This window comes from Coregonus clupeaformis, chromosome 15 (assembly GCF_020615455.1).
Source record: "Coregonus clupeaformis isolate EN_2021a chromosome 15, ASM2061545v1, whole genome shotgun sequence".
In the NCBI taxonomy this organism is placed as follows: Eukaryota; Metazoa; Chordata; class Actinopteri; order Salmoniformes; family Salmonidae; genus Coregonus; species Coregonus clupeaformis.
Window position 1 is genome coordinate 3563654 of NC_059206.1, and position 14977 is coordinate 3578630.

General features: G+C 46.8%; 1 protein-coding gene across 1 annotated transcript in view; it reads left to right on the forward strand.

Moving 5' to 3' along the window:
- The window catches only part of si:dkey-34e4.1 (carboxyl-terminal PDZ ligand of neuronal nitric oxide synthase protein), a 150473-nt gene that overhangs the window by 76614 nt on the left and 58882 nt on the right, over nucleotides 1–14977 (forward strand). The window contains exon 3 of the mRNA XM_041897696.2: nucleotides 14756–14848. Within this exon, the coding sequence (XP_041753630.1) occupies nucleotides 14756–14848 (93 nt within the window). The remainder of the gene's footprint in view (nucleotides 1–14755; nucleotides 14849–14977) is intronic.

The window sequence follows — 14977 nt, forward strand, 5'->3', positions numbered from 1 at the left end:
TTGAGCCCACTTCCATACTGCCGGAGTCTTGTCTGGTGGCTCCGGTGGTATGGGAGGTCGATCTGAAATCGAGCGGGCACTGCGTGCCGACCCTACTCCCCCGAGTGTCCTGTGGGGCGGAAGTACGTTCCGCTCGAGGTTCGTGATCGTCTTATTTATTGGGCTCATACATCACCCTCCTCTGGACATCCAGTTATTGGCCGGACAGTGCACTGCCTTAGCGTGAAATACTGGTGGCCAACGTTAGCTAAGGATGTGAGGGTTTATGTCTCCTCCTGCTCGGTGTGCGCCCAGTGTAAGGCGCCTAGACATTTGCCCAGGGGTAAATTACATCCCCTGCCCGTTCCACAACGACCATGGTCCCACCTCTCGGTGGATTTTGTGACCGACCTACCCCCTTCCCAGGGGAATACCACCATTTTGGTCGTTGTGGATCGGTTTTCCAAGGCCTGTCGTCTCCTCCCAATGCCGGGTCTCCCTACTGCCCTACAGACCGCCGAGGCCCTATTTACCCACGTGTTCCGGCACTATGGGGTCCCCGAGGATATTGTGTCTGACCGAGGTCCCCAGTTTACCTCCAGAGTCTGGGGGGCGTTCATGGAACGCTTGGGGGTCTCGTGAGCCTTACCTCGGGGTACCACCCAGAGAGCAATGGGCAGGTTGAACGAGTCAACCAGGATGTGGGTAGGTTTTTGAGGTCCTATTGCCGGGACCGGCCGGAGGAGTGGTCCAGGTATATCCCCTGGGCCGAGATGGCCCAGAACTCTCTCCGCCACTCCTCCACCGGTTTAACACCTTTCCAGTGTGTTTTAGGGTATCAGCCGGTCCTGGCACCGTGGCACGAGAGCCAGATCGAGGCCCCTGCGGTGGACGAGTGGATTCGGCGCTCGGAGGAGACGTGGGACGCTGCCCATGTCCATCTGCAGCGGGCCATCCGTCAACAAAAGGCGAGCACCGATCGCCACCGCAGTGAGGGACCGGTGTACGCACCGGGAGATCGAGTCTGGCTCTCGACTCGAAACCTGCCCCTCCGCCTGCCCTGCCTGAAGCTGGGTCGGCGGTTTGTGGGGCCCTTCAAAGTCCTGAGAAGATTGAACGAGGTGTGTTACAGGTTACAACTGCCTATTGAATACAAAAATATTAACCCCTCGTTCCATGTGTCTCTTCTCAGGCCGGTGGTAGCTGGCCCACTCCAAGAAGATGAGATAGGAGAGACCTCTCCGCCCCCTTTGGACATCGAGGGGGCCCCGGCGTACAGGGTCCGGACCATCTTGGACTCGAGGCGCCGGATGAGTGGTCTCCAGTATCTCGTGGAGTGGGAGGGGTACGGTCCGGAGGAACGGTGCTGGGTGCCTAGGAGGGACATCCTCGATCCATCCCTCCTGACTGAGTTCCACCGTGGGCATCCCACGCGCCCGGGTCCGCGTCCTCCTGGCCGTCCCCGAGGCCGGGGTCGGCGCACGGCTGGAGCCGCGCGTCAAGGGGGGGGGTACTGTCACGGTTTCGGCCGAGACTGCTCCTCCTCCTGGTTCAGGCAGGCTTCGGCGTTCGCCGTCCCCGGAGTACTAGCTGCCACCGTTGTATGTTTCGTGGTGTGATTGCTTTAGTCTGTCTTGTACACCTGTGTCTGTTTGTGTTCTGATTACGTGTCCTATAAGTTCCCTGTTTTGTATTAGTTAGATTGTGTGTTGTTGTTTGCCTGTAGTGCGGAGCTGCGTGTTTGCGCTCTGTGAGTTTTGTTTATTGTTTTACGCATGTTGCGTAATTCCCTCGCCTCCGTTTGTTTTCGAGGTCGTGTATTGTTTTGTTGCACTTTGGACTAGTAAAGTCTTTTTGGACGAATCCTCTGTGTCCTGCGCCTGACTCCTCCACCACATCCACATCGGTTCTTTTGACACACGGGCTCTCAAAACTACCTTTAACTTTCTTCATAATGGTTGCAGAGACAATAAAATGGTAGCCATGAGTTCGTCTGACTCTGGGGAAGTAGATAAAGGGCTTCATTGCCAAAATCCTGAAGTATCCCTTTAAAGCAGGGGTAGGCAACTAGATTCAGCCGTGGGTCGATTTTTGTCAGAGTGGATGGTAGAGGGGCAAGAACATAATTATAATAATTTGTACACTGCAAGTTGATCACAACTAAGGCCAAAAAGAGATTGTATTTGAAAATAATCATTTCATACCCTTTTCTCTCCAATTTCGTGGTATCCAATTGGTAGTTACAGTCTTGTCCCGTCGCTGCAACTCCCGTACGGACTCGGGAGAGGCGAAGGTCGAGAGCCGTGCGTCCTCCGAAACACAACCCAGCCTAGCCGCACTGCTTCTTGACTCAATGCCCGCTTAACCCGCCAGCCAGCCGCACCAATGTGTCGGAGGAAACGCCGTACACCTGGCGACGTGTCAGCGTGCACTGCGCCCGGCCCACTACAGGAGGACAAGAACATCCCTGCCGGCCAAACCCTCCCCTACCCTGGACGACGCTGGGCCAATTGTGTGCCACCCCATGGGTCTCCCGGTCGCGGCCGGATCATTTCATATTGTCACACCCTGGCCTTAGTTATCTTTGTTTTCATTAATGTTTTAGTTAGGTCAGGGTGTGACATGGTGAAGTATGTGTTTTGGTTTGTCTAGGGGTTTGTAGGTTTAATGGGGTAATGTCTTGTCTAGGTGTTTGTATGTTGATGGCTGCCTGGATTGGTTCTCAATTGGAGACAGCTGTGGTTTATTGTCTCTAATTGGGAGCCATATTTAAGGCAGCCATGGGCATCATGTGTTTGTGGGTAATTGTCTATGTTGAACGTTTGTTGCTTGTCTGTGCACTTACGTTATTTAGCTTCACGGTCGTTTGTTGTTTTGTTAGTTTTGGATAGTGTTCGGTTTCGTGTTTTTCTCTCTTCCTTAATAAAGAGATGTATTTTGCACACGCTGCGCCTTGGTCCAATATCTCACAAGAAGACGATCGTGACAGAATTACCCACCATACCAGGACCAAGCAGCGTGTCCAGGAGCCAAGGGTCTGGACATGGGAGGAGATTGTGGACGGTAAAGGGTCTTGGACTTGGGAGGAGATCCTGGATGGGATGGATCGCCGGCCATGGAGTGAAACAGTGGAGAGGCGACTGAGAGAGGAGCAACGGCGTCAGCAGGGCCATCGTCGGAAGGACGAGAGGCAACCCCAAAACGTTTTTTTGGGGGGGCACATGGCTTGGGCGGCTGGGCAGCAGGAGGCTGCCACAGAGAGACGTGGAGAGAAGGCTACCGGATTACGGGAGCCATTGGCGAGTAGAGGGAGGGAAGCAGTGGAGGCACGGCGTAACAGACTGAGGTGTGTTACCAGTCCGGTCCGGCCCGTTCCTGATCCCCGGTTAAGGCCAGTGGTGTCTGTTCCCAGTACGGACCGGCCTGTTCCTACTCCACGCATCAAGCCCACGGTGTGCGTCGCCAGTCCAGCCCGGTCGGTTCCTGTTCCACGTACAAAGCCTACGGTGTGCGGGGCCAGCCCAGCCCAACCTGTTCCTACTCCACGCATCAAGCCCACGGTGTGCGTCGCCAGTCCAGCCCGGCCGGTTCCTGCTCCACGTGCTAAGCCTAAGGTGTGCGTCGCCAGCCCAGCCCGGCCTGTTCCTGCTCCACGTACGAAGCCTACGGTGTGCGTCGCCAGCCCAGCCCGGCCTGTTCCTGCTCCACGTACGAAGCCTACGGTGTGCGTGGCCAGCCCAGCCCGGCCTGTTCCTGCACCACGCACTAGGCCTTATGTGCGTCCCCAGGGTCCAGCATGCCCTGTTCCTTCTCCCCGCACTAGCCCTGAGATGCGTGTCCTCAGCCCGGGACCACCAGTTCCGGCACCACGCACTAGGCCTTATGTGCGTCCCCAGGGTCCAGCATGCCCTGTTCCTTCTCCCCGCACTAGCCCTGAGATGCGTGTCCTCAGCCCGGTACCTCCAGTTCCGGCACCACGCACCAGGCCTATAGTGCGTCTCGGCCGGCCAGAGTCTGCCGTCTGCCTAACGGCGCCTGGACTGCTCGTCTGCCCAACGCCGTCTGAACTGTCCGTCTGCCAAGCGCTGCATGAACTGCCCGTCTGTACTGAGCCTGCTAAGCCGCCCGTCTGCCATGAGCCTTCAGAGCCGTCCGCCAGACCGGAGCCGCTAAAGCCTTCCGCCAGACAGGAGCCGCTAGAGCCTTCCGCCAGACAGGATCAGCCAGAGCCTTCCGCCAGCCATGAGCAGCCAGATCCGTCAGCCTGCCATGAGCAGCCAGATCCGTCAGCCAGCCATGAGCAGCCAGATCCTTCAGCCAGCCATGAGCAGCCAGATCCGTCAGCCAGCCATGAGCAGCCAGATCCGTCAGCCAGCCATGAGCAGCCAGATCCGTCAGCCAGCCATGAGCCGTCCAGCCAGGATCCGCCAGAGCCGTCCAGCCAGGATCCGCCAGAGCCGTCCAGCCAGGATCCGCCAGAGCCGTCCAGCCAGGATCCGCCAGCCAGCCAGGATCCGCCAGAGCCAGCCAGCCAGGATCCGCCATTTAGTCCGGTGCTGCCTCTTAGTCCGGTGCTGCCCCTTAATCCAGTGGGGTTAAGTTGGAGGGTGGTCATTTGGAGGAGGCTACGAAAGCGGGTAGTGACTATGGTGGGGTGGGGACCACGACCAGTGCCAGAGCCGCCACCGTGGACAGACGCCCACCCAGACCCTCCCCTAGACTTTATGCTGGTGCGCCCGGAGTTCGCACCTTAGGGGGGTTATGTCACACCCTGGCCTTAGTTATCTTTGTTTTCATTAATGTTTTAGTTAGGTCAGGGTGTGACATGGTGAAGTATGTGTTTTGGTTTGTCTAGGGGTTTGTAGGTTTAATGGGGTAATGTCTTGTCTAGGTGTTTGTATGTTGATGGCTGCCTGGATTGGTTCTCAATTGGAGACAGCTGTGGTTTATTGTCTCTAATTGGGAGCCATATTTAAGGCAGCCATGGGCATCATGTGTTTGTGGGTAATTGTCTATGTTGAACGTTTGTTGCTTGTCTGTGCACTTACGTTATTTAGCTTCACGGTCGTTTGTTGTTTTGTTAGTTTTGGATAGTGTTCGGTTTCGTGTTTTTCTCTCTTCCTTAATAAAGAGATGTATTTTGCACACGCTGCGCCTTGGTCCAATATCTCACAAGAAGACGATCGTGACACATATCTTGATTACATTGAGACACAATCACATCTCTTTTGTTATTCGTGGGAATACTTAGGAACAGATTTCCTAAATTAAACTAATTTTTAGCTGAATTCATGGTGATTTTTAAATCTTGTTGCTGACCCCTGCTTTAAAGTCTTCCATTTGTTTAAACGTTGTTGTAAAAGTTGTTTGTACGGGAAACGCATGGTATACATTTACCAACTAAATGCTTACGTGCAGGTTCCTTCTTGTTTTTTTTGTTTTTTTAAAATTATTTTAAATATTCCCCTTTATTACTTTCCAACCCCGCCACCCTTTCCCCACTTGGAGTAAACTAGTGAACAACAATGCCTAGGCCTCTACTTCCAGCCCATACTTCTTGACAATGCAACAATAAGAAATAATACAAGATAAGAATACGAAGATAAAGTAATGGCTGTAGAATAGAATAAACATTTTAGCATAAGTATAATACAGGAAGGCACAATTTATAGTCTAATATTTACATGGGTATTGGGGAAGGGGGGGATGGAGGGCAGTGTATACACTGAGCAGTGTGTGTAGCAGAAAGTATTCCCTTGACACATTTTGTTATGTTACACCCTGAATTTAATATGGATTCAATTGAGATATTGTGTCACTGGCCTACATATAATACCCCAAATGTCAAAGTGGAATTATGTTTGTATACATTTTCACAAATGAGTTAAAAATGAAAAGCTGACATGTCTTGAGTCAATAAGTATTCAACCCCTTTGTTATGGCAAGCCTAAATAATTTCAGGAGTTTGCTTAACAAGTCACATAAGTTGCATGGAATCACTCTGTGTGCAATTATAGTGTTTAACATTATTTTTGAATGTCTACCTCATCTCTGTACCCCACACATACAATTATCTGTAAGGTCCCTCAGTCGAGCAATGAATTTCAAACACAGATTCAACCACAAAGACCAGGGAGGTTTTCCAATGCCTCGCAAAGAAGGGCACCTATAGGTAGATGGGTAAAAATAAAAAAGCAGACATTGAATATCCCTTTGAGCATGGTGAAGTTATTAATTCAATACACCTAGTCACTACAAAGATACAGGCGTCCTTCCTAACTCAGTTGCTGGAGAGGAATTTCACCATGAGGCCAATGGTGACTTTAAAAATGTTACAGAATTTAATGGATGTGATGGGAGACAACTGAGGATGGATCAACAGCATTGTAGTTACTCCTCAATACTAACCTACAGTGAGGGAAAAAAAGTATTTAATCCCCTGCTGATTTTGTATGTTTGCCCACCCACTGACAAAGACATGGTCAGTCTATAATTTTAATGGTAGGTTTATTTGAACAGTGAGAGACAGAATAACAACAAAAAAATCCAGAAAAACACATGTCAAAAATGTTATCAATTGATTTGCATTTTAATGAGGGAAATAAATATTTGACCCCTCTGCAAAACATGACTTAGTACTTGGTGGCAAAACCCTTGTTGGCAATCACAGATGTCATACGTTTCTTGTAGTTGGCCACCAGGTTTGCACACAGCTCAGGAGGGATTTTGTTCCACTCCTCTTTGCAGATCTTCTCCAAGTCATTAAGGTTTCGAGGCTGACGTTTGGCAACTCGAACCTTCAGCTCCCTCCACAGATTTTCTATGGGATTAAGGTCTGCAAGGAGATTTAAGGAGACTGGCTAGGGCACTCCAGGACCTTAATGTGCCTCTTCTTGAGCCACTCCTTTGTTGCCTTGGCCGTGTGTTTTGGGTCATTGTCATGCTGGAATACCCTAACCCATTTTCAATGCCATGGCTAAGGGAAGGAGGTTCTCACCCAAGATTTGACGGTACATGGCCCCATCCATCGTCCCTTTGATGCGGTGAAGTTGTCCTGTCCCCTTAGCAGAAAAACACCCCCAAAGCATAATGTTTCCACCTCCATGTTTGACGGTGGGGATGGTGTTCTTGGGGTCATAGGCAGCATTCCTCCTCCTCCAAACACGGTGAGTTGAGTTGATGCCAAAGAGCTCGAATTTGGTCTCATCTGACCACAACACTTTCACCCAGTTCTCCTCTGAATCATTCAGATGTTCATTGGCAAACTTCAGACGGGCATGTATATGTGCTTTCTTGAGCAGGGGGACCTTGCGGGCGCTGCAGGATTTCAGTCCTTCACGGCGTAGTGTGTTACCAATTGTTTTCTTGGTGACTATGGTCCCAGCTGCCTTGAGATCATTGACAAGATCCTCCCGTGTAGTTTTGGGCTGATTCCTCACCGTTCTCATGATCATTGCAACTTCACGAGGTGAGATCTTGCATGGAGCCCCAGGCTGAGGGAGATTGACAGGTCTTTTGTGTTTCTTCCATTTGAGAATAATCGCACCAACTATTATCACCTTCTCACCAAGCTGCTTGGCGATGGTCTTGTAGCCCATTCCAGCCTTGTGTAGGTCTACAATCTTGTCCTTGACATCCTTGGAGAGCTCTTTGGTCTTGGCCATGGTGGAGAGTTTGGAATCTGATTGATTGATTGCTTCTGTGGACAGGTGTCTTTTATACAGGTAACAAGCTGAGATTAGGAGCACTCCCTTTAAGAGTGTGCTCCTAATCTCAGCTCGTTACCTGTATAAAAGACACCTGGGAGCCAGAAATCTTTCTGATTGAGAAGGGGTCAAATACTTATTTCCCTCATTAAAATGCAAATCAATTTATAACATTTTTTACATGCGATTTGTTTGTTGTTATTCTGTCTCTCACTGTTCATATAAACCTACCATTAAAATTATAGACTGATCATTTCTTTGTCAGTGGGCAAACGTACAAAATCAGCAGGGGATCAAATACTTTTTTCCCTCACTGTAAATGAAAGAGTGAAAATAAGGAAGCCTTAAGAAATTAACTTTATGTCCTGAATACAAATAATTTCAGTATGTTAGGGGCAAATCCAACACAACACATCACTGAGTACCACTCTTCATATTTTCAAGCATGGTGGTGGCTGCATCATGTTATGGGTATGCTTGTCATTGGCAAGAGCTAAATACAGGCAAAATCCTAGAGGAGAACCTGGTTCAGTCTGCTTTCCAACAGATACTGGGAGACAAATTCACCTTTCAGCAGGACAATAACCTAAAACACAAGGCCAAACAGACACTGGAGTTGCTTACCAAGACAACATTGAATTAGTGGCCTAGTTACAGTTTTGACTTCAATCAGCGTGAAAATCTATGGCAAGACTTGAAAATGGCTTAGCAATGATCAACAACCAACTTGACAGAGGTTGAAGAATAAAACATTAAGAAACTGCAAATATTGTTCAATCCAGGTATGCAAAGCTCTTAGAGACTTACCCAGAAAGACTCACAGCTGTAATTGCTGTCAAAGGTGATTCTAACATATTGACTCAGGGGGTTGAATACTTATCTAATCAAGATGTTTTAGTGTTCATATTATTATTATTTTTTTTATTTTTTTTTTTACAAATGTTATACATTTTATTCCACTTTGACATTACATAGTATTTTGTTTGCATTGTTGACAAATTAAATAAATTATAATCCCACTTTGTAATACAACAAAATTTGGAAAAAGTGTGTGAATACTTTCTGGAGGCACTGTATACATGTGTGTTTGTGTCTATGTGGGTGTATGCTTGAGTGAGTGCATGTGTGCTAAGGTGCGTAGAATCAGAGCAGGTGGTCAGTCCAGTTCAAGTGTTCAGCAGTCAATTAAACTGTCTCTGGACTATATTCAGTAACGTTTTTCACCATGAATCGTGTTCTGGTGGCAGCTCTGCAGAGTAGTCACTAGCTGGCACAGCCACAAAGTCATTAAATCTAACCTTAACCCTAACCTTAACCACACTGCTAACCCTAATGCCTAACCCTAACTCTAAATTAAGACCAAAAATCACATTTGTACAATTATAGCCAATTTGGACTTTGCAGCTGGCCTGTCCAAGGGGAAATCGCTCAGTTCTGCCTCCAGGACAAGACTCATGACAATAAATATCAACCTGCTATTCAGTATATTACCTCAGTATCAATATTGTTACTGATTCCATTGTAACAGAGTGATACTGTGCAGATGCAAAGTTTGGCAACAGAATGACGGCACAAACAGTAATTCTGTTACCAAACTTTGCATCTGCACTGTTGTTAAAAGTAGTCCTTGTGCCTAGAGTTGTATGGTTTGTTTCACTTTGCAATCATTGGTTTTTGTTTGACATATATTTTATCTGAGTCAGTGTCATGGTAGACTGTTACCATACTGTTATGGTAGACTGTTACCATACTGCAGGGATCATCAACTAGATTCACCCGCGGGACTGAGTCAGTGTCACATTATTACAGTGGAAATTGCCCTACTATTTTTGCTGATTGCTGACTCATCATGTCCTCGGTATGTGTGAAGATTAGAACTCCCATAGCAGTCCTATAGTGCTTCCTACATTATCATTCATTTATTATTCGCATTCTCTAGTCTCTCTAGCCTACATGTTACTCTCCCAGGTCTCAGAAGTCTCAAATAGCCCAACATAATGAACAAAAATGTTCACTTGTGCTCTGAAAACACTTCCTTGTCAGTTGTTGTTTTAACATGATGTCTCGGCGACCGAGGCCGAGGGAGCTACGTGTCGTGAGAACTTTTAATTGTTTGCTCCGAAGTTTATGAAGGAAACAGGGAGAACAATGCAAGTGCATTAAATCCTGAATATTTCACAACACTTTTGCACTTAAGCAAAGAAAAATATAAAATTTTCATACTTGGATAGAGTTACAAAACACGTTTTTACTCCTGCAGGATGCTGACACAAAATGTGAATTATAAAAGACCTCCGTTTGCCTATTTGGAGTTTTTACACAAATAGAGATGGAGTGAAAAGTGTGTGTCCGGGACTCCGGGCTGGTGGTATGTTGATGTGTGTGCGTGTGTGTCTGTCTCTGTGTGTGTGTGTGTGTGTGTGTGTGTGTGTGTGTGTGTGTGTGTGTTTGTTTTCATGTGTTTGTGTGAATGTGTTTGGGTGACTGCTTGGTTAATGTGCGTTAAGGGCAGACAGTGCTGTTGAGACCCAGGGTGAGAGACAGCAGGACTTAGGGCCAGTGATGACACTGTTTCACTGTCTTTGTACTCTGTCTGGCAGGAGTATATGCTGTCATATCAACATCCAGTGCCTCTTTAACCAAAATGTTCCACTGAAACCAATGGAAGCCACGTTCTTTGGAACAGATCTGTGCGGGGGAATCCCGCCTATATAATGGTAGTGTAGGAAAACACTGCACAGATGTCCTGCCTGAAAGAGCTGTCATACTGTTCTCTTACTCATCTTTAAAGTCATCTCTTTAGTAGGGTTTGCACTCAGGAAATGTTTTGTTGAGTGAACATGGTCATGTGAGATTTAAATTCCCATCAACATACCACAGTGTCTGAGCCAGGGCTTGTGTAGAGCCAAACCTTTTTCTTTGTGACTGATTGTGTTAATCTCTCTCTTTCTCTTTTTCCGTCTCTCTTCCTCTCTTCCTCTCGCCCTCTGTCCCTCTTTCATCCTCTTCTTTCTTCATCCCTGTCTGTCGCTCAGTCTCCTCTCTTCTTCCTCGTCCCTCTTTCATTTCTCCTTCTCTCTTCCTCTTTCATCCCCATCTTTCCCTCTCTTCTTCCCTGTCTGTCTCTCCATCTCGTTGCTCATCCTCTATTTAATCAGCTCTCCTAGGACCTTGCTCTCAGTAATTAGCTTTGAAATGTTAATCACCATAGACCTAGAGCAGAGGACACCAGAGAGATGTCGGCATTATACACACAGGCACACACACACACGCTTACTCACGCTGGTACGCGTACTTGCCCACATATGTAGGCCTACACTAACGCACACGAACGAGCACACATACACTTTTTTACCAACCTCACACACACCTGCACAATGTACCCAGTGATTCATCTTAGTGCATTAATATTAAGTGTGGTAGCAGGCCATGGCATGCTCAGACATGCCAGCCAATTAGCCTATGGCACCGTGGGTAGGGAAGGTCACGACATGCGGGAGGCTGTTGCATAACGTCAGCTCTCCTCTCTCTCTTCCCCAACATACAGGGCAAGGCTGCTTCCAAGCCTTCTACCGTTATGTCTATACTGTTATGATACTGTTATGGTAGACTGTTACCATACTGTTATGGTAGACTGTTACCATACTGTTATGGTAGACTATTACCATACTGTTATGGTAGACTGTTACCATACTGTTATGGTAGACTGTTACCATACTGTTATGGTAGACTGTTACCATACTGTTATGGTAGACTGTTACCATACTGTTATGGTAGACTATTACCATACTGTTATGGTAGACTGTTACCATACTGTTATGGTAGACTGTTACCATACTGTTATGGTAGACTGTTACCATACTGTTATGGTAGACTATTACCATACTGTTATGGTAGACTGTTACCATACTGTTATGATAGACTGTTACCATACTGTTATGGTAGACTGTTACCATACTGTTATGGTAGACTGTTACCATACTGTTATGGTAGTCTGTTACCATAGTGTTATGGTAGTCTGTTACCATACTGTTATGGTAGACTGTTACCATAGTGTTATGGTAGACTGTTTCCATAGTGTTATGGTAGACTGTTGCCATAGTGTTACGAACCCCGTGGCTTTAAAAGTCTAGGGTGGATGGAAAAGAGACCCGTAACATAACTCATGCGAATTAGAATATTGACAAGGAACAGTGAGAACAAAATACACCGACAACCACAAAGCTACCGTCAAACACAAAATGTTTATTATAAACACACGGTAAACGGTTTGGGGAAAAGGGGCTGAGCTGGACCCAAGGAATGAAACAATAAAGTCAAAAACCCCTAAACTGATCTTGCCTGTTTTAAGAACCGCTAAGCTTACTGCTAACCATACAAAAATACAGTGGGTGGGCCGCTCAGGTCTAACTAGTGTGTTTAGACAAGGTTTTCCTACGGGTAGTGTATGTCCAAGGGCGACTTACTAAACCCCCCTTTTCCCAGGCACAAACAAACAACATAGGTACAATATGGACTAAACAGCAAACGAGTGAGTACAGAAAAACAAGACACCACAGTATACATACTCACAAAAAAAAGAGTATTGGTCAGAAAAAACAACTGACTGGCTTTTAAAACCAGGGGATGTGTGATATGGTAATGAAAAACAGGTGGTGCAATACGGAGGAGTGTCCACTGATTGGTCCACCTCAGCAATCAGCAGACGAACGGCTGTCGGACAGGTGGGACACACCAACGACCACCAATCAGGAAAACAAGGGACACCTGTGATTAGGGCAGAAGGAGAGGAAAAACAAATATACATACAGGATACCTGTATCCGTAACACATACTGTTTGTTTTGGTAGACTGTTACCATACTTTTATGGTAGACTTGGTAGACTATGTAGTCTTGGGTCATGTTTATTAGGCACCAAACAAAACAGACTGAAAATGGGAAGGACTACCTGTACTCGTCCAATAAGGAACGCTTATTTCCAATTCCCATTGCAAAATATTTCTAAACAATTTCTGTTTTCTTCCCCTAATGAACACGACCCTGGTCTCAGGCCTTGAACCTGGTTTTCCGTTGCAAAATGCTTTAAAATCATTTTCCATCACATGCCCTAATGAACACAATCCTGGCCTTGGAGTTGTCAGAGTTGACGCTAACTGGGTTCATGTTTAAGTGAGGAGCCGTGAGGCTGAGTGGAGGCGACGTGGCAGACATGCTAACTCCGCCAGCTAGACCTCCTCTGAGCCGACACAATGGCCAGACACGCAGGAAGTGTGTTAGCCACTCTGGGCAGACACACAGCTGCCATGTCCCATCCTGCAAACGAGCAGAAGATGAGAAGAGCAGCACCCCTATTCCGGGAACTGAACAACCGGGGCTGTTCTATTGTTAATGATGAAATACAGTGTACAGTAGGATGGATTGTTTGGGTGGGGGGGTATGGATGCGGGTGTTTCAGTGTGTGTGTACAGTATGTGTGTCTACATGCGTTTATTCGTGTGTCTATGTTCGTCTTTCATCAACATGTGTGTGGGTTCCTTTGTGTGTGCGTGTGTGTGTGTGTGTGTGTGTCGGGTTGACTTGGCTCAGTCGAGGACTGACTTCATTTAATAATGGACCTCCTGTTCTCAGCCCTCCATACAGACAGATGAGTCATCAACACTGACTGGGAAACAATCTTATGGTCAGATGTTTCTCAAGGTCCAATGGCCTAACGTCACCCACAGGGGAGGGCAGCAGCTGCTAGAAGTCAACCGTCCAGAAAGAAACATTAATATAGCCATTAGCATGAGCTAATCAGCTAATCAGCCTGGGATTGGTTTGCGTGTGAATGTGGAGAGTGCCATGACATTAGAATGGATGAGAGGAAGAACAGATGTAGCAATCCCAAATGAAAGAGGACAAGAGAGTAACCGGTCTGTCCCAAAATGTTTTGCATGTCAGCAATCAAGTTTTCAAGATTTATAACTTTCAAACTACAGCCGGTATGATGCATTTTACATCATATGACGCATAACGCAGCATCATATGATGCTGGCTGTATTACTGTATGTTGAAAGTTATATACATGCAAAACAATTTGGGACTATATCAACAATGGACTAATGAAAGAAATACCAAAAGTTCGTTTTTGGGTGGAGTTTCCCTTTAAATAATGAAAACATTTTGGGAATGTATAGGAATGATCATCGTCCCCTGTTCGTCCTCAGTGTGGGGTTTAATGTTAAGCCAACTGAATATGAATGTCACTATTTGTTCCTAGGGAACTCACATCATCATCATCACCACCTCAGAGTCAGACAGCTCAGCTCAGTGTTCTCATCACTCACCCAACCATCATTTGGAGAAGAACAAGGAACAAAACATGTAATGTTGTTTAATGTCATCAACTCCAACTTCAGCACTGGTCTAGGTAGCCTCTCTCACCATGGTTCAGCTGGACTCCAATAGCGGTTTCATTGGCTCAGTGGGTTAGAGCACGTTGCTACAAACACAAGGGGTTGATTCTCACATGAGCCATGATGGGCCACATGTCTGTGTCACTGTCAATGTTGACAGTTCTTTAAGTCGCTTTGGATAAAAGTGTCTGTTAGAATAGATAATCATGTTAAGGAACCATGCTTCACAATGGTCTCCCTGAGTCCTTGTGGTCGATAGTACCAAACACTGAGTAGATTGTTGGCTTGGCTACTAATATGAATTATGGAAGGCCTTTCCTCTTTCTTTAATGTGCTGCTGCCTGCCAAGCCATTAAAAGGATAGCTAATATATTAGTGTGTAGCAGGGATCATCGCCTAACACTGACAGCCTTCCTCTGTTGGAGCCTGTACGACTCTGTCACTGGGCCAGCAGGGTGTGTATGTGTGTGCGTGCAACTTCCCTTGGGGATCAATAAACTATCTATGCTGTAAGTGCTGTAAGCACTTTACATTGTAAGAGGGGTATCTCTCACCTCAGCCACTACCTATGTGTTGAACCCTTCACCTACAGTATGTGACAGATAGATTGTGGTTGTTGTTGCTCTACTCCCATAGAGGTTGATGATTGACCTATATGTGTTTGTGTTTTCCAGTATGAGTTCAAGGCCAAGAACATCAAGAAGAAGAAAGTGAGCATCATCGTGTCTGTGGACGGAGTCAAGGTGGTCCTCCGGAAGAAACAGAAGGTAATCAGAGCCAATCTGGGCCAATCAGAGAGCAGGGTTATGATGATGTCATTATGAAGAGGCCAATCAAAGAGTAGGGTTGTGATGATGTCATTACAAAGGGACTGATCAAAGAGTAGGGTTGTGATG